General features: G+C 42.0%; 2 protein-coding genes across 14 annotated transcripts in view; one reads left to right on the plus strand and one right to left on the minus strand.

Annotated features, from left to right (window-relative positions):
• The window catches only part of LOC146547779 (peripheral plasma membrane protein CASK-like), a 53,648-nt gene that overhangs the window by 4,240 nt on the left and 23,112 nt on the right, over positions 1–26,296 (minus strand). For 2 of the 13 annotated variants that reach the window (XM_085265815.1, XM_085265820.1), the window contains exons 3-24: positions 23,095–23,200; positions 21,440–21,517; positions 21,235–21,307; positions 16,257–16,359; positions 15,398–15,573; positions 14,694–14,816; positions 14,241–14,324; positions 13,920–14,019; positions 13,005–13,022; positions 10,058–10,179; positions 9,293–9,370; positions 9,111–9,191; positions 6,462–6,650; positions 5,930–6,008; positions 5,589–5,674; positions 5,223–5,291; positions 5,073–5,141; positions 4,915–4,950; positions 4,513–4,551; positions 3,913–4,109; positions 2,578–2,693; positions 1,021–1,101 (exon numbers count right to left, since the gene is read on the minus strand). In XM_085265815.1, the coding sequence (XP_085121941.1) occupies positions 1,021–1,101; positions 2,578–2,693; positions 3,913–4,109; positions 4,513–4,551; positions 4,915–4,950; positions 5,073–5,141; positions 5,223–5,291; positions 5,589–5,674; positions 5,930–6,008; positions 6,462–6,650; positions 9,111–9,191; positions 9,293–9,370; positions 10,058–10,179; positions 13,005–13,022; positions 13,920–14,019; positions 14,241–14,324; positions 14,694–14,816; positions 15,398–15,573; positions 16,257–16,359; positions 21,235–21,307; positions 21,440–21,517; positions 23,095–23,200 (2,103 nt within the window). Of the gene's footprint in view, positions 1–1,020; positions 1,102–2,577; positions 2,694–3,912; positions 4,110–4,512; positions 4,552–4,914; positions 4,951–5,072; positions 5,142–5,222; positions 5,292–5,588; positions 5,675–5,929; positions 6,009–6,461; positions 6,651–9,110; positions 9,192–9,292; positions 9,371–10,057; positions 10,183–13,004; positions 13,023–13,919; positions 14,020–14,240; positions 14,325–14,693; positions 14,817–15,397; positions 15,574–16,256; positions 16,360–21,234; positions 21,308–21,439; positions 21,518–23,094; positions 23,201–26,296 lie in introns of all 13 variants that reach the window. The other 11 variants (XM_085265822.1, XM_085265817.1, XM_085265814.1 and 8 more) reach the window with 8 other exon arrangements.
• LOC146547780 (putative G protein-coupled receptor 34) lies at positions 17,679–20,124 on the plus strand. Its single transcript, XM_085265829.1, has 2 exons — positions 17,679–18,058; positions 18,536–20,124. Exon 2 carries the CDS (start codon positions 18,565–18,567, stop codon positions 19,837–19,839), a length of 1,275 nt encoding a protein of 424 aa, XP_085121955.1. The 5' UTR covers positions 17,679–18,058; positions 18,536–18,564; the 3' UTR covers positions 19,840–20,124.

Raw genomic sequence — 26,296 nt, forward strand, 5'->3', positions numbered from 1 at the left:
TTTTCTGAATAGTTTTTGGTACATCTTAAGTACAAAACAAGAAAGGCTAATTTTGGTTGTTTGGAATGGAAATAAACAAGCCAGACCGACAGGCTTACTTTGCAGTGTAGAGTTATTACACTAAGGTGGCAGCATCTCACCTGCCCACAAATATAACACTTGCTGATAAATGACGTCTCTGCTCCGAGTTTGTCTCTAGTTAACATTTAAAGAATATAAATGTGTATTTGTTTCCTGTTTTAAATGCACTGGAGATGTTACTTAGATGATCCTTTTTGATATTCAAGCATTAGCTTTGCCTTTTTAACTATGATGGTTAACTAAGCACACACACAAGTTGAAAACATAAATCAGAGCAACAAAAGTACATTTTTTTGTCACACCCGAATGATATTCAAGTACACGTGCAGACTTCAGGAAAGTGTAAGGAAGGCACTGCAGGTTTTCTAATCATTAGATGGTTTGATGTTCAGTCCCCAAGTGAAAGATGGATGTGCTTCAGTGCCCAAAAACACGATCTTCTGCCATTTATCTGGTTTTGAGGGCAGCACCTCTTGCCCCCGGTCTACTCCCAATCAGAAACCCAAACACCTAACTGGCTCCTCTCAGGCAGCAGCAGTAGTTCTACTCCAAAATGACCTAACCTGCAGCCTTTGGTCAAAGGTTAGGATGGAGATGTAGCTGTAATTTGAGCTCTCTTCACCGCAACAGACCAGTGCAGCATCTGCATAACTGCAGACACTGCACTAATCCCACCGTCAGCCTCTAGCCCCTTTCTTGCCTCACTTGTGAACAAGTTAGCTATACTTAAACTCCTCCACCTGGGACACCAACTTACAGTGGATTTATACTCTGTTAAATCTACACCGTAGGCACGCTGTAACCACAAACCCCTCGGAAAGCCTTACGGCACAACCTGATGTGCAACTATCTTGAAAAGCAGAAGAGCTACTGAACGGGCCAGTCGTGCAGGCTGCACGGTTTGTAGTTGTAGTCATTTGCTTTTCTGTGTTTACTTACCAAGTAAAACCAGCGTTTTTCTCTTAAATGACGGCAGTTTAACCACCTCCTCATATGTCACCAGATCTAGTTGATCAAACACTGCATCAGAGAATAAACAGGATTAGCTATAAGTATGAAGAGGGCATGCGTTACATGCTAATTATAATGGACAGTATGAACTACTTGAACATGTTTTAGCGTATAAAATGAACTCCATAGATGAATTTTGAAGTGTGTGCTTAACAAATGAATGCCTTGTTCTCTCTGGTAGGCATGACAAAACACAGCAGCCCTCCAATAAATCCTGCTTCATCAAACCTCATGTTGCCACTGTACAAGGGTATGTTGTTGCTCCTAACTTTATATGAAGCAACACCTTTTGTAAAACTCCAGCCTTCATGAAGCAGAATGTATCACAGGGCTCTTTTCAGATCACTGTGCTGTCAGATGGGTGTGCCTAATAAGGTGTCTAAGGGAACACATGCAATGCTGATGCTAATGAGATTAACATTCATTCCAATGTTTTGTCCCTGTGGCATAAATCAAACCTGGGATTCTCAGTCAGGCGGGTTTGAATTATTCAAATGCCGCCATAATGTACACCAACTGCTCATTCAAACAGGCACACCCGATGAAGGTCGAATGCCTCGAGAAAGCATTAAAACCTACTTATTTGCACTAACCTTGGTAAAACAGAAAAACTGAATCAAGCTGACTAACATCTCTTTAATCTGAATTACAAACCAGAGCAGCTCATAACAAGTCTGACAAAGCCGCTGTCATTCAAAAGGAAGAGGACGAGGCATGAAAGCAGAGAGAAGGAAGAAATACGTAGAAGCTGGATGCCAGCTCTCTGGAGTTACTTACATGCAGCCATGTCATTGGGTAAGAGACAGCATGAAATATGGACAAAGGGTGGGAGCGGAAGGGTTAATAAAAAGACACCATAAAAGAAGACAAATCAAACAAAAACCACCATAACAAAACTTGTTAACAGAGCTGTTAGTCACTGAAAATGAGGTCAAATTGAGACGGCAGCAGAAGAGGTCTGTCAGAGGGAAATGGCAACAGACATGCAACAGTTACACATACAGGATCATCTACAGTCACTACAACAGGGGCAACAGTGCCGTTACAAGGTTAGCAATAGTCTTCATCACTTCAGTTGAAAGGACATGTGTCACAGCCCTTCCTTTTTATTGCCCAAACAAGATATTAAGATTGTGACTGCACATTTATTCATCTACTGCACATTATCAAGGAGATATAGGAAAACAGTTCAGACAATGTAGCTTAGTTATATAAATGAATGAATAAGAACAGGTACATGAGTACAGCAATACTTGATAGCTATTAAACCTTTGCTTATGAATCAAAGATCTCAAAAAATATTCTTGTTTTAGTGAAAAGGCTTCACTGCCAGGCTGCCTGACAGGACTTGACAATATCTGGGACTAGTTCCTGTCACCATCACCACTGCAACCCCTACTTAGGGTCATATTACAGTTCTGCATTAGTGAGCGGTCAAGTTACCTGCTTACAGTGAGTGAGTGTTAGTGTGACTTGTTGGCTTACCTGCGTTGTGCTTGGCCAGGTATTTGTCTTTGTACTGTTTCTTCTTCTTGCCAAACCAGGTACAGCTGGCCTGCTGTTCCTGTTTGGTCTTCTCCATTGCTATACATGCCACACGCCTGAAAGCAACACATGCACTGTTGAATGGCCACATGTGACCAAAGGTAAATGTCAGTATGTGAGTGTAGAAGGAATTTAGCATTTTACAATAATGCAGAGGGGAATCATTCAAAATAACTTTTACCCTGCTTTACATTTATTTATGCACACTGACACAAGCACCAGCATTATGGTGGAGGGACTAATGTTGTGAAGCTACCTCCATCCCCCTATAGGATACTGGTTAGTTCCAGGCTTGAATCCTGGCAGGGGTGCCTGGCTTCACAAAGACTTCATGGCCAACATAATAAGGTGTGTTTTAAAATAAAAAGCTTCAGTCACTGATATGCATTTTTATTTTAAACTACAAACTTGTATTTTGAGCTTTGTGATCGACAGCGTGCATATTTGTGAACTTGTGTGGTGACTGCCTACCGTGCCCTGGCTACTTGACAAGTGTGGTTCAGATGAACTCGGGCATGTAATGCCATCACTAACCACAGCAAACACAACAGGAAGCAAGACACTGAAATTTACTCAGGCCCAGGTTGTAAAATGTAGGTCAGTGGAAGAAGGACCAATCATTCTTATTGTTAGTACAATGTTAATACCACTCACAGCGCACATTTAACATATAAAGGCTGTCAGATTTACATTTTAATGTTCTCGTCAATGCAGTCTGGGATTCACACAAACACACTCCTTATTTTCAAAGGCTAATCGCTGCTAACCGGCCAGCCCGTCTCTTCCTGCCTGTTTTCCTTCTGTGTGGCCAGCTCACTGTGGCATTCTGCATCCACACAGGAGCGCAGAGGCCAGGCTGAATCCAGCAGGTGCAGAACTGGCTCATGTGCTGCTGCAGGGGAGTAGTAAACTAAGCTCTCTGTCCCCAGATAACAGGATTTCTGTTCCCGAGTTTGTCTTTAAATAACAAGAACATTACAAAGATAGAGTGCCTAGTTTTCCATAGTTGTACTACACAGCATGAGTACAGCAAGAACAGTAGTCTAAGTACATTTGTACTGTAAGCGCATCTGTGAGGTCATCCTTCAGAACCATGTTTCTTCTACACAATCACCAGCTGTCATGTTATTAGAGGTGCATCTGTAATCACTCAGGATAGTCTGGATATTTTTACTATTTAGCAGCCCTCCACTAACTTCATCAGAAAACTCCATAACAGCTAAGACTTGCTACAGTTTTAGCTTCAAACTGGCGTTGAATGTTTGCTGCACTCACCATTCCTGCAGTTCAGGTGAGGGGATGAGTCCGGCTGTGCCATTCTTGGTGTTCTCCAGCTTTCCTTGCCACCAGTTGTGGTCATCCTTGGAGATGATCTGAATGATGTCACCTACGCGGAAGCGGATGCCGGCTTCCTTGCATGGGATGAGGTCGTCTTTTGCCGGGTCGTACTCAAATTGAGCGCGTACATAAATCTGTAGGTGCAGAACAGTGAGAAAAGCCTACATTAGGTGAGGAGAGGACGACAAGGCAAGCTGCCCTTATGAAGAGACCGGCTGCTACACTGGCAAGTAGTCAGAAATAAGACAGCAGTACAAAAGCCAGAGCAGGAAAAAGCACAAACACTCAGACTGATGAGCAGCGGGACTAACGTGATCGAACAAAGAGCTTTGCTGCGTCTCTGCCTGCGGCTGGATTCGTTGGCTTGTGCACATACATCCATATTCTCTCTACTGATGAACTATTATGAAGCCTAAGCTTTGACAGCAAACATGGGATCTAAGCACCATTACGATGAGGAACCAAACTTTGCGGGGCAGGGAGGGGAGGGCTGAGAGGAGTCTACTTCTACGGAGGGTCCACCAAGCTCCATCTTACCTTGATGGACAATTTGTCCTTGATAGCAGGTCTGCAGATCTATGGGGTTGAGAGCATCACACACACACATACAGTATATCATGCAGTAGAAAATGTCGGGGGGAGTCAAGAAAAAGGTTATGAGGAACCCATACAAAAATACAAAGTTTGTGCTGCATTTTATATACGTGTGTGTGTGTGATGATGGACTTTATCATGCAGAGGATATAAATGACAACTTTTGTTCTATAGTATGTGCTCTCTCTCTCGGATGGAGGCCCTACAGTGAAGACCAAGACTGTAATCAGAACAGGTGGAATGCGAAGGGGGGAAACACGAGTGATGTAGGTACATACATGCTGTGTAAGCACACCGTTGCATCGGGGGAGTGCACGTGTGGTGTAAACAGTTAGGAAATCTTACCTGACGGCCTTTAGGCTGAATAGTCGATGGCAGGTCCTATTTGGCAACACACAAAGAGACTTTTAGTATTTTAAGAGAACGATCTTAATCCAGATCCATTATCAAGACGATTTGTTGCTATGAGCTTTCACTTTTGGTCACCGTTACGCTGAACGTACCAGGATGGAGCTGGTCACACTAGCATGACCATTTGCAGGTGACTGTCGAGATAAATCCGGAGACTCTTTCTGCAACGGGATATAGAAACCTAAGGATTTAATTCCCCACAATGCACGTGAAACAAAATGTGTGCACTGATAGTTTTGTACCTCACAAGACATTGACTGGGATCGGTAACTGGGCACAATCTTGAAGGTGATGCTTCCCCTCATCTCTCTCTGTGGAGACGAAGAGCATTTTTTAAAAATCTTGAACCATTACAATAGTTCAATCACAGAGGGACCACTGTTGCTTTTATTCACCCCCTATTTCTAGTGTCCCCTAGTAGTTTTTTGGACATTAGAAGTAAACAGTTTTAAATGTTATTAATATTCAGGCACTAATAATGATGCTACTTGATGCCATCTTTTGGTACAATACATCACTAACATTACATCTTTAACGTGCTGAATAAATTCAAACAAATGCAGTGATATCAGCTGAAAAACTGCCTGCTCAGAGCTGGTGTGACCTACCAGCATCTTCTGGAGCTGTTCTACCGTCTGATTAGCAACGCTGATGCCATTAATCTCCCGGATCTCATCTCCTACATGCAGAGTCCCTGAAGTGCAGAAAGAATGAATTAATAAAGGTTACAAACGAGGCTCGTGGGTGTTGAGACATCAGTATTTCACAAAGCAGAGACTAGGAACACCCCGAGAGCCCAGCCAACGTAGAGTCGCGTTGTGTCGTGTCACATTACCAGAAGTCACTCCAATGTGAGAGTACAACATAAGAACTATCACACTTTGTTACTCACAACCCTTACTAGATGAATGAGAACATTTTAAATGTCATCACATATGACATGATTTACCTTGTCGATGGATCATCCCACCATGCATGATGCGGGCCACAATGCAGTGGTTGAGGTCGTTCATTTTCAGAGTAATGCCCTGGAACAGACACAGGGTCAGCGCATAACTATTCAGTTTTTTCAATTCAAGTTTATTTACATAGCACCAAATCGCAAGAACAGCCGACTCAAAGCACTTTATATTGTAAGGTAAAGACCTTACGATACTACAAAGAAAACCAACAATTATAGGAGGAAGTGCTTTGACGACAGTGGAAAGGAAAAACTCCCTTTTAACAGCAAGGAACCTCCAGGGCGGCTATCTGCCGCGGCCAGTTGGGGGTGAGGGGAAGAAGACAGGACAAAGACGCTGCTAATGTCCAGATGACAGCGTTTTCATTAGCCTCTGTGCCACACCCACCATTATACTCTTCTATTAGAAATAATGCTGAACCACATAATCACAGTAGCTGTAGCTAATTTAGTTCCACTGTTGTTGACATAAAAAAGGTTTTAACTGTAGGTTTCTGAAATGTGAGCTTCCTGCACACACCATGGGCTCATCTGTGTTCTTCTGAAACTGAACCAGCCGAACCCTGGTGACATTTTCCAAGTCCATGTCTCCGTTGGTGCTGTCTGGGGAGTCTCCGTTCAGGTACGGTGAAGTAGGCGGGGGAGTCACCCTCAACGCCTCGTCGCTGTACACCTCGTGTGCCACCACATCGTGGGTCTGCAGCAGAGCCTGGACACAAACACTCAGTGTTAAGACTTGCAGACGATGACAGCTCTTCCCTGTTTTGGATGGTGGTGTGTATTGGTCTGCCTTGTTTATTTGTATATTTTCTCTTTCACCCTGCAAGGGGGTTAACCGAGAGTGAAAATAAAGAGAAGCTTTATTTTCAGCAGCATGTTTTTGAGCTGTCTGCTCGCCTCGCTCTGTGAAAGTTTCATTTTCAGGTATTTTCTGTGAAACACTTTGGTACTCCTGTCTGCGACGGGCACTTTATAAATACATGTTGCTCATTTGTGTTCTTTATGACATCAAAACCTTTAAGGGAATTTCTACATGTGACAAATACTGAACTCAAGGATGAACTAATTACAGTAAGGTGGTTAAAAAAAAAAAAAAAAAAAGGTCATTGTGGCCTCAACAAAAAGCTAACCTAAAAATATAACATTTGCAAATCATGACATTTTACAAATCTGTCTCATAGGTCAAAGATTAACTTCACTGCATCAGCGTGCCCTTTAAAAACATCACCTTAACTAAGAGGTGGAGAAGCTGACTCTCTGGTATCCACCTATTAAATTACTTCACAAATCTTTCATATATTAGATTCATCAAGACCACAGGTGTCAAACATGAGGCCCAGTAGCCAGAATTGGCCCAGCAGAGACTCTAATGCTGGACAGCAATGGAAAAAGTGAAGGAAGTCGTACATTTTGGACTTTTAACAGCTTTACCTTCACTCATAAAGATAAAGCCATTAATGCTACAACAGAGTAAAGGGCCAATGAAAATTCAAATGAAATGATGTAAAAGTTCCTGTTTTTAAACACGTTTGTTTCCATTTAAGATTCATGCTGACAGATTTCTTCCATTAACTACAGCATTTCTTTACCATGTTGAAAATCTGAGATAAAAATCGCACTTCTTTTTCTCATATTAAGACATCTCTGGGATTAAATGTGTAATTAAAGTTCCTTACACTGACAGGGGTTTCACTGGTCTGCCCACTTAGGCATCTGGCCCACGATATAAAATGAGTTTGATGTCCCTGATCTAGACAGACAAACTGAGACTGATGTGCAGAAGCACAACAACAAGACAGCAATTCTCCTTTTTCTTTAAAGGTGTGTGTGGGCCCTATAGATACGTGGCTAATAATGCCATGCTGTTTTAGGGTTATTCTTTCTGGGTGCAGTTTTTGTGTCAGTGCTGAGGCAGAAAATATTGGTTCAAGCTGGCCAACAAAACATGCTGCAAATCCCTGTCAAGAGAAGGTACGTGTGAGCACGCACAGTGTTTTTGTACGAGTGTGAAGAGAGTGTGGCTTACACTAATCCTCTTTGGGCACTAATCATGTCACTGACACACAGGGGTTTTTTTGGGTTTTTTTTTTTTTTAAACATCCACCAGCCCAGCTTGCCAAATGATCACAGCTGCTCATCAGAGCGACAGCATGTACACTGATGATGCATGACAGTCAGGGAGCTTTGGAACAGCTGGCACTAAAGGCTTTTGACTTGCAGCAAAGAGAGCAGCTGAAAAGAACAACTAATAACAAAGACGTTAGTGCGCATTTACAGGACACGTCAACAATGGACTAAATGTTTGATGCCGAATCCCCCTGAATCCTCACCGCTTAAGTCCATAATTAAAGGGAACAAAACATGTCCTTCCATCACTACTTCATAACTGAAGTGATTACTAAAATCATACAGCTCAGAGGAAAAAACTCAAAGGCGTTTTCTGCCCCATGTGCTGCCACACTAAGCCCCTTCACACCATTTCTGCTAGCAGCACAGTTAAATGTCTGTGGCAGGATTAACCAGGCAGTCAGGTCAGGGTGCAGGACAGGCTAATTGGATTGAACCAAACTTAAAGCATGACAGCTGCAGTTAAGTGTCACATACCGATTCAGCAGAGAGACACACAAACAGCTCGGCTTCTTATGTTTCTAACCCAGATAGAGAACAGCAGTACCATCCTACAGCTAGCTGCTGTGGATAGCAATACACACACACACACACGCACACACACACACAGTAAAAACAACCCTATTCTGACTTAAATACTTTGTTTAATACAAAGCTACTCTCGACTAGAACCTCAGTACCTTTACATGAACGCCACCACTAACTTCTTCTAGCTCAGTTTCTATCTTCCAGGTCTTTCATCGGTATCCTCGGCATCCCTTCATCTCTGGTTTGTACTGGCCGCTAGAATCATCTGACGATAGTCTAGCTGATGCAAAGCCAAAGTATCGGCACTGCTTGCAGGTGGAAGCCCTTTAGTACATGCTCTCTTCAGCTCTGCTGTCTGTGCCTTTCCTGTGCGAGCGCTCACCAAAAGCTCAGGTGCTAAGCAGATTTGTAGTCCAGGGAGTTATGTGGGCTGACAAAAGGACCCAACTTCTGACACAGAAGGCTGTAATCCCAATTCCTAGATTAAGAATGTGTGTGCTGCCGTATATCCCACCATGAAGTGTGGCTGTGTGAGGATCCTCCTGAGCTCCTTGGCCTCCATATTCTCTGGGTAACAGGAGATGGTTTCCAGTACCTGCAGAGGAAAATAAACTTTTAGAGGCGAGCTCGTGAAGACGATCTATAAGCTACACTTCAGAGAATTTAGAAGACATTTTTATTTTTAGATTTCCTCACCTCTTTGGCTCTCTGCACTCCGTCACTTGGAGGATTTCTGATCTGAGGGGACGACCTGGTGTTGATTTTGTCATAAAGCTGAAATAACAGCAACAGCAAACAGCTCATGACATTCAGGAGATAATGCAAGCAAAGATGGAAAGCCCAAGGAGCCGTGTGGAGCATACATGTGGTTTACAGTGGTCCCTCGCTACAACGCGGTTCACATTTCACAGCCTCGCTATTTCATGGATTTTTTTTGTGCTTTTTTTTTTTTTTATTACAGCGCATTGTGTTCAGCATCCTGATTGGCTGTAGGCCATTGTCAATCAATCTCCTCCGTGCTGTGTCTCCCGTACAGTACAGAATGCGTTCAGCTTGTCAAATTTACATAAATCTTCGATCGCTAGCAGCGTGACTCTGAAATGCTGTACTGTATGTTTGTAAGTTTTCCCCAACAAACACAACAATGTCAATGAAACGTTTTGCAGCATCAAAAGCAATCGCTGGACTTATTCTTCTACGAAGGTTTGAACTTTGAGAGTGTTTAAACAAGAGAGAAAAGTGTCAAAATGCTCATGCCTCTCTGAGAAAAGTGTATAAAGTGTGTAGTGAGGGGTTTTACAGCCTTAAAACATCTATAATAGTTGGAAAAAAATAAAGCTGGCTACTTCGCGGGTTATTTTTAGAACGTAATTTCTGCGATAAACGAGGGAACAATGTATTGTTGATTTGTCATGGCACCTACTGGATACTTTAGATACTGCAGACGAAGCGTTTACTCACATCTAACAGAGTGTGGAGGTGCTGGTCCTGGAAGACACTGTGCAGGAAGTCCATATCTTTCTCACTGCAGTCTGTCAATGCATGGATCTCCTCTAGACTGTCCAAAACCTGTGATACTGCCCCTGTACACACACACACACACACACACACACACACACACTTACGTTACACACTCCAAATATACACTCACTCATAATTACACAAACATTCACAAGTACACAAAGCAGTCTCTTCAACACTACACAAAATGCAAACACTGAACATGACACACTACCAGAAACAGGCAAAAACACAAACAAAATAAAAACAACAAATTCCACAAATAACCCAAAAAAAAAAGAAAGAAAGAAAGAAAAAAGAAAATCACAAACAGTACAAGTGAAAACACTGGAATACACACACACACACACACACACACAAACACTCAGAACTATTGAACCCCAAGTACCTGCTGCATCGCCCACACATGCAGCAAAACCAGAGAAACAGCGGTACATGGCATCAATACATCAGAAGAAAGTCAGTTCAAAAAGTCACAGTGTGGATGACGAGGAGCAGCACTCCCAAGGAAAACAAAAAAAACAAAAACGCAGCAGGGAGAGAATTACAATCTGACACACAACGTTATTAAAATTCTTCTCAGGCCGTGTGTGTGTGTGTGTGTGTGTGTGTGTGTGTGTGTGTGTGTGTGTGTGTGAGAGAGAGAAACAAAGTTTAAAAAGGCTCAGAAAGATCACGCCTTAAGTGAAACCACAAAAGTGTCACCAATTTAACTCCGTAACACTTCAGCTCACAGTTTGACAAAGCCTGCGAGGCTAAGACACGACTTCTGTCCTTTATTAAATTAAGATGTAATTTTAATCTTTATGTAATCTTTATCTTTATAAACAGTTAATTATTCAGACTTGCAGACTTGAGGCAGTTTACTATAAGTGAAGCTTTGTTTTAGAGGAGCTTGAGCCTGTTTTGCTCAGTTATGAAGGAAACCTACAAAAATAAGCCTAAAAAACTAAAGCTGAGCTGAAGAAAATACGCGAAAGACTTTGTTCTAAATATGTGCAATAACTGACGAACAGAGGGCTAATCGGGAGTTCTGTGATGTATGAAAGATCCAGCAGAGGAGAGTTTAAGCTGTTAAAAACTTCCTCTTTTTTAGCACATTTTAGTGAGAGCTCTTTCTTCAACTTGAAAGAGCTCTCACTATATTATATAAAAATAACCGGTGAGTCATAATGTTATAAAAGGCTAAAGATTTAAAGAAGAGAATACAACACTTCAAAACGTGAGGCCTTTACACACCGGACGTGGTGGACTGGTGTGAATATCGCATGTGTTTTAAAAAGTTTTTTTTGGACTCGTATGTTCTCGTTGCAGCTGTTCACACTAATCGCACAATTATGCTCAACAATCTGCAGATCGAGTTCTTTTTTTTCCTGGTTTTTCAAATGTGAACAGACCGATCTGACCAAGCAGAACTTCGAATTTGAACTTTGATTCGAACTCAAATATCGATTGTTTCGATACCAAGTCGGTATCGGATTGATACCAACCGGGTGAGATCGATTCTTTACTTTAAGTTCCGCTCTTGTTTGCAGTGCTGTGGTTTTGGCAAAGACGAAACAGCCAGGTCGCCAGATTCGCCGCTCCTGTGTGAGCGTAGAGCAGGCACCTGTTGCTGACTTAGACGCTTGTTAAGTTGTTTACATATTATTTATATTTTCACCAGTTGTTGTTTTTGTTGTTGAGAATTTTAATTGTGTGTTCTCAACAGCACTTGTTTTAATTGGTTTACTGGTTTGCGAGCACTTTTTATTTAAGATTTTTCAAAAAATAAATAAATAAATAAAAAATTGATAATATTCATTTTCTATTTAATTATAAACTATGTCCTAATTATGTCCTGGGTTTAAACTATTTAATAATAAAAAAGGAAACCTCACAAAAACACTTAAGGTCATGAAAATTAATTGAAATTTAGCGATTCAATGACGCATCCACCTTATTTATCGAAAAGTATCGCTATAGGCGACACTGGCCCGTATTTACTTGTTGTCGGATCGATACCAAAATATTCAGTATCGCACACCACTACTTCCTTTCCTTGTTTAGAAACATCCATACAAGCTCATCACTGCTTGATGTGGATTTCTTTTCTTTTTTTTTTTTTTCCACAAGCTCACGCATGCAAAAGAATTCTGAATTTCATGTTGTTTTTATCGAAACACGCTCGGTGCGTAAAGGCCTGTACACAGCAATTAAAGGCTGATTTATTAGTGCATGAAGACAATGATGTTTAGTTTACAAATGCAGCTAGAAGTAGTCAAAAATGCTATGATAGTGTAATGAGTAATCATTTAAATGGGAACTAGTTTATTCATTTCATATTTTTATTCTTGACCTCTATCAGAGCAGCATCTAAGTTCAAGAATGACCTTTGTGTAAAAAAGATAAATAAATCTGTCTATCTAGAGCACAATAAGTGCCCTTTAGTTACCAGCATAAATTTGGGAGACAAATTGGTTTACAGGAAGCTGTGAGCACCAGTAAAAAGCAGCTCGCTCTGAAAAGTGGAGATAAAAGATCTTATTGTTAGTCAGGACACTGAGGATGCAAGCATCTTATCGTCTTTACTTTTGTTTTTGCTCACTGTACTCATCAGCACGTCTTAATCTGGTTGTCAAAGCTTCACGTTGCCACAATAATGGAGATGCATGTGTTTCATCTTCACAAGTCAAAAGGAAGCAGTCAGAATAAACACACACCAGAGCAAAATAAGTTCTTTAAAGAGGGGACAGCAGAGGAGACAGAGGGGGCAGAGGCATGGAGGGTTAATACCCACATCATTCAACACATGGGAGAAATGCAACTACAGAGCAAGTGATGTCATGGTGATATCACATCCACAATCTATGAGTGTGGAGGGGGTAAGAGGAGGGGGTATACGTACTTTCAGCAGCTAGCAGTCCTAGAGACAGCACAGCAGAAGGAGAAAACAACACCAAAGAAAGAGAAGCTGAGATTAGAGGAGGTTTAAAAGCAACTACGGCTGCAGAGAAGAACAAAAAACAAAACGCAGCTACGGCAGACAGAGAGAATCAGCAAAAGCAGCTAAATCTGGACAAAGTCTGCCGAGCTGCTGCAGGGATCTACAACGCAACACGTCTAGTCGAGCAACATGTCTGAAGCAACACAGCTGCAAAAATAAAACAGTCACCAGGAAGCATGACTGCAGCAGACTGCCAGCCTCAGCACAACGGACATACGAGTCCACGCGGCTGCAGCAGCTGCTTTTACAGCACAAATTCGGGGAAAAAATAAATAATTAAATAAATGAATAAATAAACAAAACAGGTTAATTAGGCTGATCCCGCTGATTAGCTGACACTGAAACGCACTCGGTTTCTATCGTTTAGAACTGGGTCGGGTTTCGTTGTGTTGCTCAGCTCTGGCCGGCACGGCCTGCAGTCTTCTCAACAGCAGAAGTGAAAGTGTAACGCTGAGACAGGGAAGTGAGGCTGCTGTTGGGAAATGTGTTCATTAAACAGGGAAGCTGTGCACCGACAGCTGCTTTTCACAAAGACACCAGAATAGAAACCACGTGAGCACAAACAGAGCTAGAAAGCAATTGTGATCATCTTCTGTTGCACAACATGCACACACTGAACACTTTTAAAGAGGGTTTCAATAATTTAATCCATCCATTAAAATAACAACACCATTTCGCTGTCCTTCAGGTTATATTTGAATTAATGCAGCATGCTTTTCACTTCTTTTAGGCTCTTTGTCATGCACACAAACAATCTAATACCTGCGTCTCCCTGTTGCAAACACATTTAGAGGAAAAAGTCTGCCTGACAGTTACCTGAGGAGGTGGGATCGTCTGAGAAATCATGGAGCTCCTCAGGGGGGTCACCATAGTAGGAATTAAACTTGTGGCTGGAAACAGCAGCCAGCACTGCACCCTGGGACAGAGAGTAGGGGGTAACATGGATATTAAGTGAAATATACGTATATAAATAGATGTTATATATAAGAGTTTAAAGTGTTTAAAAGGTTGAGATGAGAGTAAAAATTCTGCCAGCAGCTTAATCTGGGTCATTAGAAACATCTGCACAGAGGATGTGGAGAGACTTCCTCTCACACCGAAACCTTTCCTCTTGGAGTCTAATAACACTGCGCTAACCTTCAGCTTCCTCCTGGCGTTGAACTTTCTCAGCTGCTCAACTGTTTCGGGCAGGTGGATCTTGTAGGCATACCTGTCCCTCTCCTGCATTTATTGGGAATCACAGACATAAAGATGAAGGACATTAGCGCTCGCACAGAGACAGTGAACGGATGTGAAAGCAGAGCTGTGGTTCTGAGCAAAAGGAAGTGTGCTTGAGTTAACATCAGTCAGGCCAGTGGTGTAAAGGTGAATTTGAGCTTGCGAAAACATTTACAGCAGGCAACAAATATTCACGCCCGTTTCTGGGTTTTTAAAATAGTAAAGACGATTATGAAAAAAAAAGAGGAAATCAAACAACAATAACCTCCTACAGCTGCAGAGATGTGAAGTGAGAGTATTTTTATTTGCATTCAGTTAATTTGAATGTTAGCAGTATGTGCATGTGTGTGTGAGTGTGTCTTGTGATCTTGCCTTCAGCCAGGGGTGGTTGAGAGCCTCATAGACAGTGATTCTCTCAGCAGGGTCAAGCATCAGCATGCGCCTCACCAGGTCCTTGGCGCTCTCAGAGATGTGAGCCCACTGGCGGGGGTTCATCTGAAACCCAGAGAAATATTCAGAAACGCGTGAAGTAGCCAGGATGGCAGCCGAATCTGGCAGTAATTAAAGATCCAAGGACAAATTACACACCATTTAATGCTTCATAAATAAACCCACATCATTTTTCTCCCCACTGTTGTGCAAAATGTTTCGGTGGTTTGCTTCATTGTTTTACAGTTTGGGTTTTTTGGCAGCAGCTTGATGGAAGATAGCAACGGTGTTGTCCATCACTCTGCACACTGCGACTGCATCTGCTACAGATTAGTGCACCAAACAGGAAACTCATACTGTGCTGAAAGCAGATAATTCATCAGACCTTTATCTTAGTTTTTTTCTGCTGATACAGTCACTTTATTCATCACCTCTCACATTCTTGTTGTGTGAGAGGAAAAGCTGAAGACACCAGGGGGGGAGAGGAAAGGCAGGCCGCAATTTGAAGTTCTGAAGTGATGTGGTAAAAGCACTGCATTCAGTTCCTGTAATCCAAGACCTCAACTTTGTATCTAACATGCACAACAGCACGGTTCAGTCTGAGCCTCAGGGCCAAAGCACAGGCCGTTTTGGCATTTAGCGCCTACCTTGTATTTTCCTTTGATGATAGCCTCAAACAAGCGCTCCTTGGTGCCGTAGAAAGGCAGGCAGCCGGACAGCAGAATGAAGAGGATCACTCCACATCCCCACACATCTACCGGTTTGCCATAAGGCTCCCTTTTCACCACCTCTGGGGCCATGAAGTGGGGCGTGCCCACTCGACCTGAGGAAAGAGATAAATTTCATACACTACGCTGATACACTTTCATGATGAACTTTTTATTATTATTTAAAACACATTTAAACAAGCCCGTCCCGTGCTCTTTTTTTTAGAGCGCTGCTGCTTGGAGAATATCTCACAATCCAATATGAGAGAGTCAGCGAGGATAGCTCAGACAGTTACATGTTGTGATTCATCTAATGAGCATGTCTTTGGACTGTGGGAACAGACTAGGGCTGCTCGAGGAGACCCACATAGACCTGCTTACTCATATCCAAAATACTGCCTGGTCATTTCGCTCAATCCAGCCTAAACCACAACCAGTGAAAACCTGTTTCTAATAATGTGGCAGTTTTTATTAAGTAGGATATTTTTATTGAAACATTACAAAGAAACAAACAAATCTATTACATTTCATTATTATTAAGGTTGTGGACAGAATGTAAGCATGAGTGAGACATACAGTAAGGGGGGAAAAACCCGACCTTTAAAAGAGACTATGGAGGTGACTGCATACGTAAGCATTAGTCTGCGTGAAGTCTGTTACCTCATTAACAAGTCGGTGCACTTTGCTGTCATTTCTGCATAAATGGTAACCACAGGTGTGGGGGAAGACCTACACTTGTTTTGTGGGCCACCTGTAATCACGGAATGCAAGAAAACCCTTGAAAAGTGTTTCACTGTACCTCCGGCTACTAAACCAGACTCTCCCAGCTGGATCGCCACTCCGAAGCCTCCGAGTTTCACTGGAGCAGAGTTCTCCTTTGAGGCCAGGAGCACACAGTGAGGCTGCACAGGAATGAAAGACACGCGTCAGCACAGTGCAAATGACGACAAGCTAATACTTGGTACAATTAGGGCCTGACTGATGCGGGACAGTCCCAGCAGACTTTAAAAATCACACTGACTTTTTTTAAAATAAAAGAGGCACAAGCACAGACACTGCAGAGCATTGCTTTGCTCTCTGTGCAAGAGTGCAAGATTCCATTATGTTCAAATGGTGGTTAGTGTACCCTGGTTTCACTTGAGCTTGCACAAATCTGACAGTGCGTTCAAAAGGAGATGCACATTTTTTGTCTCACACTTTGTGTGCTACAGAGCTCGGTGTTGACTGACTCCAGCAGTGAGCAATGGAGAACTCTGGAGGTAATTCACAAAGCTGAAGAGACCTTTTTTAACCCTCCAGTATGCTTTTTAGATTCTGGTTAATTCATTTATTTTAGAAACTTGGCAGGATACAGACAGACACGTACAGCAGGAATCAATAGCAAACATTAATATATATACAAAAACAACAGAAACACACACATTAGAGAACAAGTTGAAAAGTGCCTGGAAGTAGCACAAAGAAAGAGACTGTATGTACTTAGACTAGTGTGAAAAAGGTGACACCGAAGCTTCACCATGTAGTCACACAGGACTAGTACTGCAGGTCAGAGGCAGGTAAGAAAATATTTGCCAAGTGCCGTGATAGCTGCTGCTAAATTACAACGGCTAGTTTATTAAGGAGAAGGACATTAAGCCAACCGCGTTCACCGGTAGACTTGTAAAAACTGCTTAATCAAAATTGTTATGACATTTTACTTAATATCTAATTCACTGGACAAATAGTGCGGCGACTCGCCATGACCCAAAGCTTTCTGCGAGGAAAACTAATCAGCTGATGTCAGCGGCTGATGAGCAGCGAGGACGGTGTTGCGTGGCATGTTTTCCATCACGGGTTCTGTGTCAGTGGTAATAAAACTGCTTCCCATCACAGTTTCACATATTTGTTCTTTTATAATAGTAAATCCAAGTTGCACACCTAATTTTTTTAAAAGACAACAAATGAAATGATGGGTTTCAGAGATGTGGATGCAAATTGGAAATAAAATTTGTTTAAAATGTTATCAAATGTTTGTTAAATGCAGTATTCCTCTCAGGTACATTCATCTTACTGTCCCTTTTTGTGACAGTAAGAAGACATGCACAACCATAGTGAGTGTGAAAAGTGGTGGGCTCACTTCCTGTCTTCTTATTCTTTGCAAATTTTGTAGGGGGGGTGGAGAGAGAGAGAGTACGAGAGAGACAGCGAGAGAGAGAGAGGGGGCCGAGTACGAGAGAGACAGCGAGAGAGAGACAGCGAGAGAGAGACAGCGAGAGAGAGAGAGAGGGGGCCGTCTCACATCTATGAGAGAGGAGAGGCTATGAAAGAGCTTTCCAGTAAAGACGGAAGACAAGCTGAGCAGAGCAGAAGCGGTGACACAGACAAGCCTGCAGGATAAATTACTTCAGAGGTGAAAACGGCAAAAAGGCGGTGCTCAGCCAGGACTAGTTTCTTTTAACATAAAACAATTAAACTCACCTTTATTCATTTAACAAAAGCTTTAAGAGACTGATAATGGAGCAGCATTAGATGGACGGAGGAAAATACATGCAGGACTACTGTGAGCTCACACTCCTACACATTCACAGCTGTGTTGGATCTTCTATGGAAGGATTATTGATGGTGAGTGTTGCACCTTAATCCAAACATCTGTGTGTACGAGTCAGAGTGACTGTGAGCGCTTTTGCATCTGCAGCGTGCACCCCTTGGCTCCGCTCTAACACCGTGGGACTGGAATTTATGCGTTAAACAGGCATAAAACTTCTGATTAGTCATGACTCCTGCTCCCACCCGTGAAAGCTAAATCACAGTGGAACTTTGAAAAAGCTGCACAGTGTACAGAGCTTTAATTTTGTAAGGTGCCGCACCTTTTTTCAACACAAATTACTATAATTTCCACTTGATGGTGGAAAACTCACAGATCATTACTTGTGTGTGACCTTAATCTACAACCTACGTATTACTCACCTCACTGTGTATTACTCATAAAACACACAATTGCAGTTTCAGTCCGTGCACCTTGTTTTGCTGCACAGCAAGAGCTTCTTTGTATGTCTATTCAGTGAAAATAAGCTGATTTCCCCCCTTTTTTCCCCTTAGGTCCTGATGTTTAAAACTTCTGAGCCACAATGAATACGACTTTCAGGCCGGTACTCCCAACCTCTGCAGTGTTCGACACCTCTCTCCCTATATCCACGTCATCCCTCCCAGGCTACATGTCACCGTCTTCTCTTTCTCCTTTCTCCACCTCAAACTACACAGCTGTCACTTCAACCCCGATGCCTTGCTCATTTAATAATGAAAGCCTCCGTGTTCTGCAGGCGGTGGTCTATTCTCTTTTCTTCATCTTTGGACTCGTGGGTAACCTCTTTGCTTTGTGGGTCTTCCTGTTCCTGCATTCGGGCCGAAACTCAGTGCGGGTGTTCCTCATCAACTGTGCAGTGGCTGATCTGGTCTTCCTGGCATGCCTGCCCTTCAGGGTCTTCTTCCATATTAATGGAAACAAATGGGTACTGGGACCTGTGGCCTGCAAGATGGTGGGAAACCTATTTTACATGAACATGTACATGAGCATATTTCTACTCGGATTCATCAGCCTGGACAGGTACTTGAGGCTGAAGGGGAAGGGCAGAGCACGGAGAGGCCTAAGGCTGAGGCTGTGGGGGCAAAGCAAGCCGTGGAGCTGGGTGGCATGTGGAGTTCTGTGGATTGCATTCCTGGTGGGTACGATTCCCATGATTGCTGCACCAGAGGATAAGGAACACAGCGATAAGTGCTTCCAGTACAAATTGCGACAAAAAGCCTTCTGGAAAGCCTACATCAACGCAGGGCTGGTGGTGATGTTCTGGTTCATCTTCATCATCCTCGTGGTTTCCTATGCCAAGATTGCCTCACGGCTGCAGCAGGTGTCACGGGACAAGCCGGACCTACCTAACGCACAGAAATACAGGAGAACTGCAAAGAAGTCCTTCTTTGTCCTCTTTCTCTTCACCATCTGCTTCGGGCCCTACCACGCCTTTCGCCCCTTCTACATCTCCTCCCAATTGAGCTCAAGCCTATCCTGTAATTACATGCAAATCATGGACTGGACCAATGAGGTGATGTTGTTATTCTCAGCCTTTAACAGTTGCTTGGATCCTGTCATGTACTTTCTGTTATCGGGCTCGGTGCGCAAAGCTGCCCTCCAAGCACTCGGACGCAGACTCGGCCACCGGCTTCTCTTCCTGAATGACGTGACATCCAACAGCTCCACCATGGATTTCAGACGGCCGTCTGTCCCTGTGGTTGTACCCAACCTCGGTGTAAACACTCAGTCACTCACCCCCAGAACCAGTATGTGTGTCATCAACTCTAACCTCCGCTGCACAAGAGTGACTACGCTTCCACCTACTGGCCAACAGTGATCACAGGAGGAAAAAAAAATCGGAGTAAAGCATTTCCATTGACAGCTTCGGTTCTAACAAATTATGCCCCCGTACATGAACCACTGTCAGAGATGGATTTTGAACCAATTTCCATTATTGGTTAAAGACAACAGATTTATGTCTGAAGACGTACTACAGCATCAGCCATGTCTTTAAAAATTTACATTTACAAGACTAATGATGATATGAAATGTGTGTGTGTGAGTGAATGTCAAGAATTTTCAGTATTAAAAAAAAAGTTTTATGGAGAAAAAATAAATTGCTGTAGACTTTAATAGAGAACTAACTTTTCTCTTTTCACACTCTTTCAGCACAGAGCACATTATATTGGCATACCTATACTGTTATAGTGGTGGATCCTCTAACAACAACCAGTGTTTCAAACAATGAGGTCAGAGTATGTAGGAGCTCAGGTTTCCTATTGCGTTAAATGCTTTGACTGTGGATCTTAACTCTGGATCCAGTGAAAGAAAAACTAATATAATTTTATTTATTAAGTGTGAATCATGCAGATTAATCGCAGTGAGTCTGCTCATGTAAGATAATCGTTTATTTACCCCAAATTTGTTTTAATTTTGAAGAAAAAAAAGTGGCTGGAATGGACAATAACCTATTTCGTCCTTTAAGCCTTTTGCTTTGCTTGAGCTCAATAGTCTGCTCTTACAAGAAGCAAACGAAAGCCAGCTTTGACCCACCATGATGATCAGCGCTTGCACTGGTTCTGCTGCTGACAGCTTTGAGCCCTGTGTGGTCAAATGGCTCAGATGGGATCAAGGGCCTGGTTCAGCACTGCTCCATATGGTCTAGTAGTGTCGGACACCTGTGTTTGAGGGTTAATCCTGTTGGAAATACTGGGGGATTCTGATTTTGCTCTAGGAATGCCTAATAAATCCACACAGTTGATTTATTTACAGCCGTAGATCCCCAAGTATTTACGTAAATATATTTCTAAAGGTGACATCTGGTCAAAACTTCATATTAATAGCACATTTAGAAATGTATTTACTCACAACTTTACTAAAATTGGTGTTCAATATTTATTTTACCGCTGTATGCTACAGCTAACACTGACGCTTGCTGAGGTGTTGGTTTGCCTAAAGGAAAAAAAAAGAGACCTCATGGTGGTTTATTCTAAAAACCACAGAGTAACTAAACTTAATATTAAAAGCGGATATCAAGGGAAACTTTCGGGTAAAGCGTGGGTCGCTTTTAGCATTTGCCTTCCCACAAGCAGTGAAGACAGCGTCTTCACAGGAAGGCAGTAACACTGTGCAGTATACACTTCTGGTGTGATAAATATATTTAATAGGTTGTCCTTTGCGAGTCATGGAACATGTTCTGTGGTTTCACTAGCTTGACTGCACGAAAGCTCACCTTTACATCACGGTGAATCACATTGTTGTCATGGCAGTATCGAAGCGCCTCCAGAATCTGCCTCATGTAGTGGCTGGAGGGACAGAAAGCAGAAACAGAAGGGGGGGGGGGCATCATTTAGAGCGTGCACAGAGATGTTGTGTATTTCAGGCTTTAATAATATTTGAAAATGTGAAGCCCACACTTCACAGACTGTGTCCCCTACCTGGCCACTGCTTCGCTGTACACAAACCCAGCATCAGCTCGCTTCACGATTTCAAAACACAGGTCTGCACCGTCCATACTAGAAAAAAGGAAGAAAGGTTTAGGGTGGGTATGAAATGATCTGTTTAGTAATGAGTCAGCTGAGAACTCTTTATTAGTATAGATTTAGATTTGGTTTAGATTCAGGCTACATTTGAATCATTTCAATAATCAGATGAAAGACAAAAAAAATAACAGCCGATACAATAAATTATTTTTCCTTCAAACACTTCTCATGTATAGTGCTGTAAAAAGTATTTGCCTCCTCCCGGATTTCTTTTTTGCATATTTGTCACACTTGAATGTTTCAGCTCATCAAACAAATTTTAATATTAGCCAAAGATAACCCAAGTAAATCCAGAATGCAGTTGGCCCTGTGTGAGAAAGGAAAGGAATTTTGGCCCACTCTTCTTTATAGAAGTGTTTTAATTCAGCCACACTGGAGGGTTTTCAAGCATGAACAGGCTGTTTAAGGTCATGCCATCAGATTTAAGTCTGGACTTTGCCAAGGCCACTCCAAAACCTTTGTTTTTTATCTTCAAATAAGCTAATCAGAGGTGGACTAGCTGCTGTGTTTTGGATCTGTTTCATCATAATTAAAAGCGCTCGAGCTTCACGACATGAACTGATGGTCGTACGTTCTCCTTCAGGATTTTGCAGTAGAGAGCAGAATTCATGGTTCCATCAATCACAGCAGCAAAACAGCCCGAGAGCATCACACTACCACCACCATGTTTGCCTGTTGCTATGATGATCTTTTTATAAAATGTTGTTAGTTGTACATCAGATGTAACAGGACTCAAACCTTGTGTTTTTTAGATGTTATTCTGGGGTCTTTAGTGACCTCCTTGATGAGTGGTGCACTCTTGGAGTCATTCTGGTAGGCTAGCGTCTCATTCCATTTATGGATAATGGCTGTCATTGTGGTTCGCTGGAGGCCCAAAGCCTAAGAAGTGGCTTTTGTAACCCTTTCCAGATTGATAAATGTCAGTGACTTTGTGTCTCAGCCGTGTCTTTAGATCGTTGAATGATGCTTTTTGAGAGATTTTTTTAAACCCTACTTCATTTTGTCAGACAAGTTCTATTTAAGTGATTTCTGGCAGTAATCAGGTCTTGGTGTGAGTACTGAAACTGAATTACAAAAACATAGTTAATCACAGTTAATTCATGATTTAACAAGGAAGGAAATTACTTTTCCACAGGGGCCCAAGTAGGTTTACATAGCTTTTCTTCCCCCCCCCCCCCCCCCCCCTTAAATTAAATTATTTGTTTGAAACATGCAAGTGTTAAAAGATGCAAAAATGTAAGAAATCAGGAACTGTACACTATTATACTTATGATTACATATTGCGCTGGCCTAGCGATATCTTCAAATATCACACTTTTTTTTTTCCTTTTTCTCGTCAAAGAGACCAAGAAGTCTGAAACCACAAAAACAAGGGGGTGTGAAATTACCAGTAACAGCCATCTGCCTAGTGCTGATAAAATTAGTTGGTAACTGTTTGCCTAGTGCGGTGTTGACGGTAGTTTATAAGAGAAAAGCTGCCATACATAAAACATACAAAATCCAAACCTAAAATTGGATGGGAATGTGAACTGTGTGCGCGACACACTTACAATTCAAAGACCATGTAGAGCATGCCATCGGAGCTGTAAGTCTCCAGCAGCTCCACGATGTGGGGGTGTTTCAGCATGTGGCAGATGCTCGCCTCTCGCTTCAGATCTGTGAGAAAGAAATTCAACATGGGCTATGGTGAGACACATCGAACACTTTGGATTTCATCCAGTCTAATTATACTTCCAGGTTGTGAGGTAAAGTGCTAATATTTAAATGTATGCAAAGAGTCGTGTTACTGCTTCGTAGACTTTAAAGCACACCTAAAATGCTTTTCCTTATTTTCTGACATCTATTTACAGCTCCAGTGCTGGATGTCTATACTTAAAATGGAAAAAGTTTCAAATGAAGCTGACAGCATATATGCAAGTGAGTCTTCAGACTGCTCTAAAAGGTCTTTTCCCCCCGGCTCTTAGCTCTAGGTGATGTCAGTGGGAGTGGATTGGATCCCCAATATCATCATCTCATGCACAAGGTTCAGCTTGTGAGCACGGCAGCCCGCCCACAGACCTTCTGTTTGTGAGACGCATCCAATTAAAGGGAGGAGAGGAAAGCTAAAAGAGCTAAAACAGGTTGACTGAGGAGCTGCAGGATAAAAGGAAAAAAAGTTTATTTTCAACTGAATCAGGCGAAGCTGCCCTGTTAAGAGTCCAACAATTTAAACACAGAGTTGGAAATGAGCATACAAAGTTTGCTTATACAAAAACTGAAGCTTTTCATTCAGGTATTGCAAACTTTCAATATCAGATTAGCTTTTATTGTGTCCTGGGAGAAATTTACCTTGGACAAGCGAGGGAAACACATCATGTAAGATAACAGACAGATGCAAACATTAGTTTACAATTTTACCAATTATGACACTAAATAAATTATACCTATTTCATTTACAATTTGGTATCCTGAACCTTTTTCATGAGGGCATTATAAAGCATGTGATTTTTGGTCCTAGTAACGTTCAAGTCCTGCTTTATCAGTGATATCTGAAGGGAAGATGAGGGGAGTATCCCGACTACCTTTCCGCCTACTGATGGACTTTATGCACTCAGTACTAGGGCTGGACCATATTATACCGTTCACGGTAATACCGGTATAATGTTAGGCAACGATAGGAAAATGAAATATCGCGATAGAATGGGAGTAAAACGCGCATGCGCAGTGCCTTTGTTTTCATACGCACATGGCCGATTGTTGAGTGAAACAGATGAACCAGAATTGGTTTGTAAAAATGGTGCAACTTCCGTGATGTGGAACTGGTTTGGTGTTTGTCCGTCAGATACACAACAAAGCACATTTTTTTACAGAACATGCAAGCGGCCGTTGTTATTGTCGTATTTGTCGGACTAAGATGCTCTTAAATCTGGGAGTAATCTGGGTCCTAAACTCCGTATACTTCAGGTCAAACAACACTGCAGCATCACTTAAGAGTTAAAAACTGTATAAATTCTTTCATCTTTAATAAAACGATCAGCATTGCTGCTTTACCAGGTGTAACTATAAAGTTTAACTTCCAGGCATCCATGAAAACAAAAGTTATTACATTTAACGGAGTTAGAAGTTAGCAGGAAGCTAGCGGAAGTTAGCTCGCTAGTTTCGCTAGTTACCTAAGCATGATATTGCATGTTCTGACTGAGAGATTTCTGAAAAAAAAAATCAAACGTACAGCTCTGCTATCACTTCCAACATAAATGAAGACAGGAAACTAAACAGCAGTGACGTTTGTAGGGTTACTGAAGTTGGGCTAGCTAGTATATAATGATGTGCTACGTAATCGCTAGCGACACAGCTATGTTAGCATAACATAAACAGTGAAGCTGGAGGACGAACACTAACACTTTTCCACTTATAAAAGTTAACGTGAAGGTTCTTCATGGTTAGAGACAAATGCAATCGCATGGCAGGATGCTGTAAACGGACCAAACTTCAGTCAGGAGAACAACTGAGATAATCCATCCACAATACGAGGTTAGTCATTAATATACTGCAACAACATGGGAATAGAGCCGCTGCCAGAGAATTCAACATTAATGAATCAATGGTACAGAAGTGGAGGAAGCAAGAAGAATGAGTTTAATAAAGTTTGATTTATCTGACTGCTTTGTTTCGCTTAATGTGCCTTATAATCCCGTGCACCTTATGGTCTGAAAAATACGTACTGCACACTGCAGTTTAATGTTGCAAAGCACCTCTTTTTAACTTCAGTGGATATTATACATGGTTATGCTCAGGATATGTCAGCCCATTTCTACTGGAAATGCCTTTTGGTTAAACTTTCAGCAAGGAATTTGCATTTGCACTGTTACATTTTTATAAAGCTTTAATGTACATAAAAACCAGCTTCTTGTTTAAGTGAAAATAAATGGAAGGTTGTCTTTTTGCGCTAGTAATGTTGTGGAGTTGTATTTTGTCTCGCATCAATTATATCGTCAGTTATATCGTTATCGCAAATTTTCAAATATATATCGTGATAAATATTTTTGGCCATATCGCCCTGCTCTACTCAGTACTATAGGATAAATTTTCCTTCAACCTAAAGGTTTGCATTGTGAAACACATCTCCCTCTATACTATACTCACCCTATAAAACATTTAGATCCTTTATGTTTAAATGCAGTAAACGACAGAGAAACATAGAAATACCTGACTGCTCTTTTCATACCTCAGCAGACTGCCTGCCACATGACTAACTCAACACTAGGGGGAGCTGCAGAGCATTTAATTTGCCAGGCATCCTCTTCTTGATATATAGACTACAGACTAACTGATCAACAAGCTGGTCTCTACCAGAAAGAATGCACATCTGGATCACTGTCATCAACATCATGACTAATACAGATCTGCAGAAACAATTGCAACATGACTGTGGGGATTTCTTATGTTTTGACTGCCTGGATGGAAAACACGCCTACGATTAGAGGACAGACTTCTCTCTTGTGAGAAGAGCAAAGACACGTTGTCTAATAGACTGACAGACAACTGGCAGGACATGAGGTAACGACAGAGATGCAGACTGCTGAGGCGAGCTGACAGACATAATGTGCTGCTGTTGGGCTTCTCAGTCCATAAAAAGCTCATTTACACACTCCGCTCCCCATCTGTAAGTCTACTGATCTTTGTGTGTGTGAGTGTGTGCTCTCTTTGTGTCGTGACCACTATCATTATGCAATACAGAGAACCGACAGAGTCCCCACTACAGAGCCCCCTATT

The sequence above is a fragment of the Mchenga conophoros genome, linkage group LG23 (genome assembly GCF_057382185.1).
Source record: "Mchenga conophoros isolate Kocher_MC1m ecotype Shallow Benthic linkage group LG23, M_conophoros_male_GT1.1, whole genome shotgun sequence".
Classification (NCBI taxonomy): domain Eukaryota; kingdom Metazoa; phylum Chordata; class Actinopteri; order Cichliformes; family Cichlidae; genus Mchenga; species Mchenga conophoros.

Excerpts from the sequence above, each read along its gene's own strand:
- LOC146547780 (XM_085265829.1), top strand. The coding sequence starts at position 18,565 with ATGAATACGACTTTCAGGCCGGTACTCCCAACCTCTGCAGTGTTCGAC.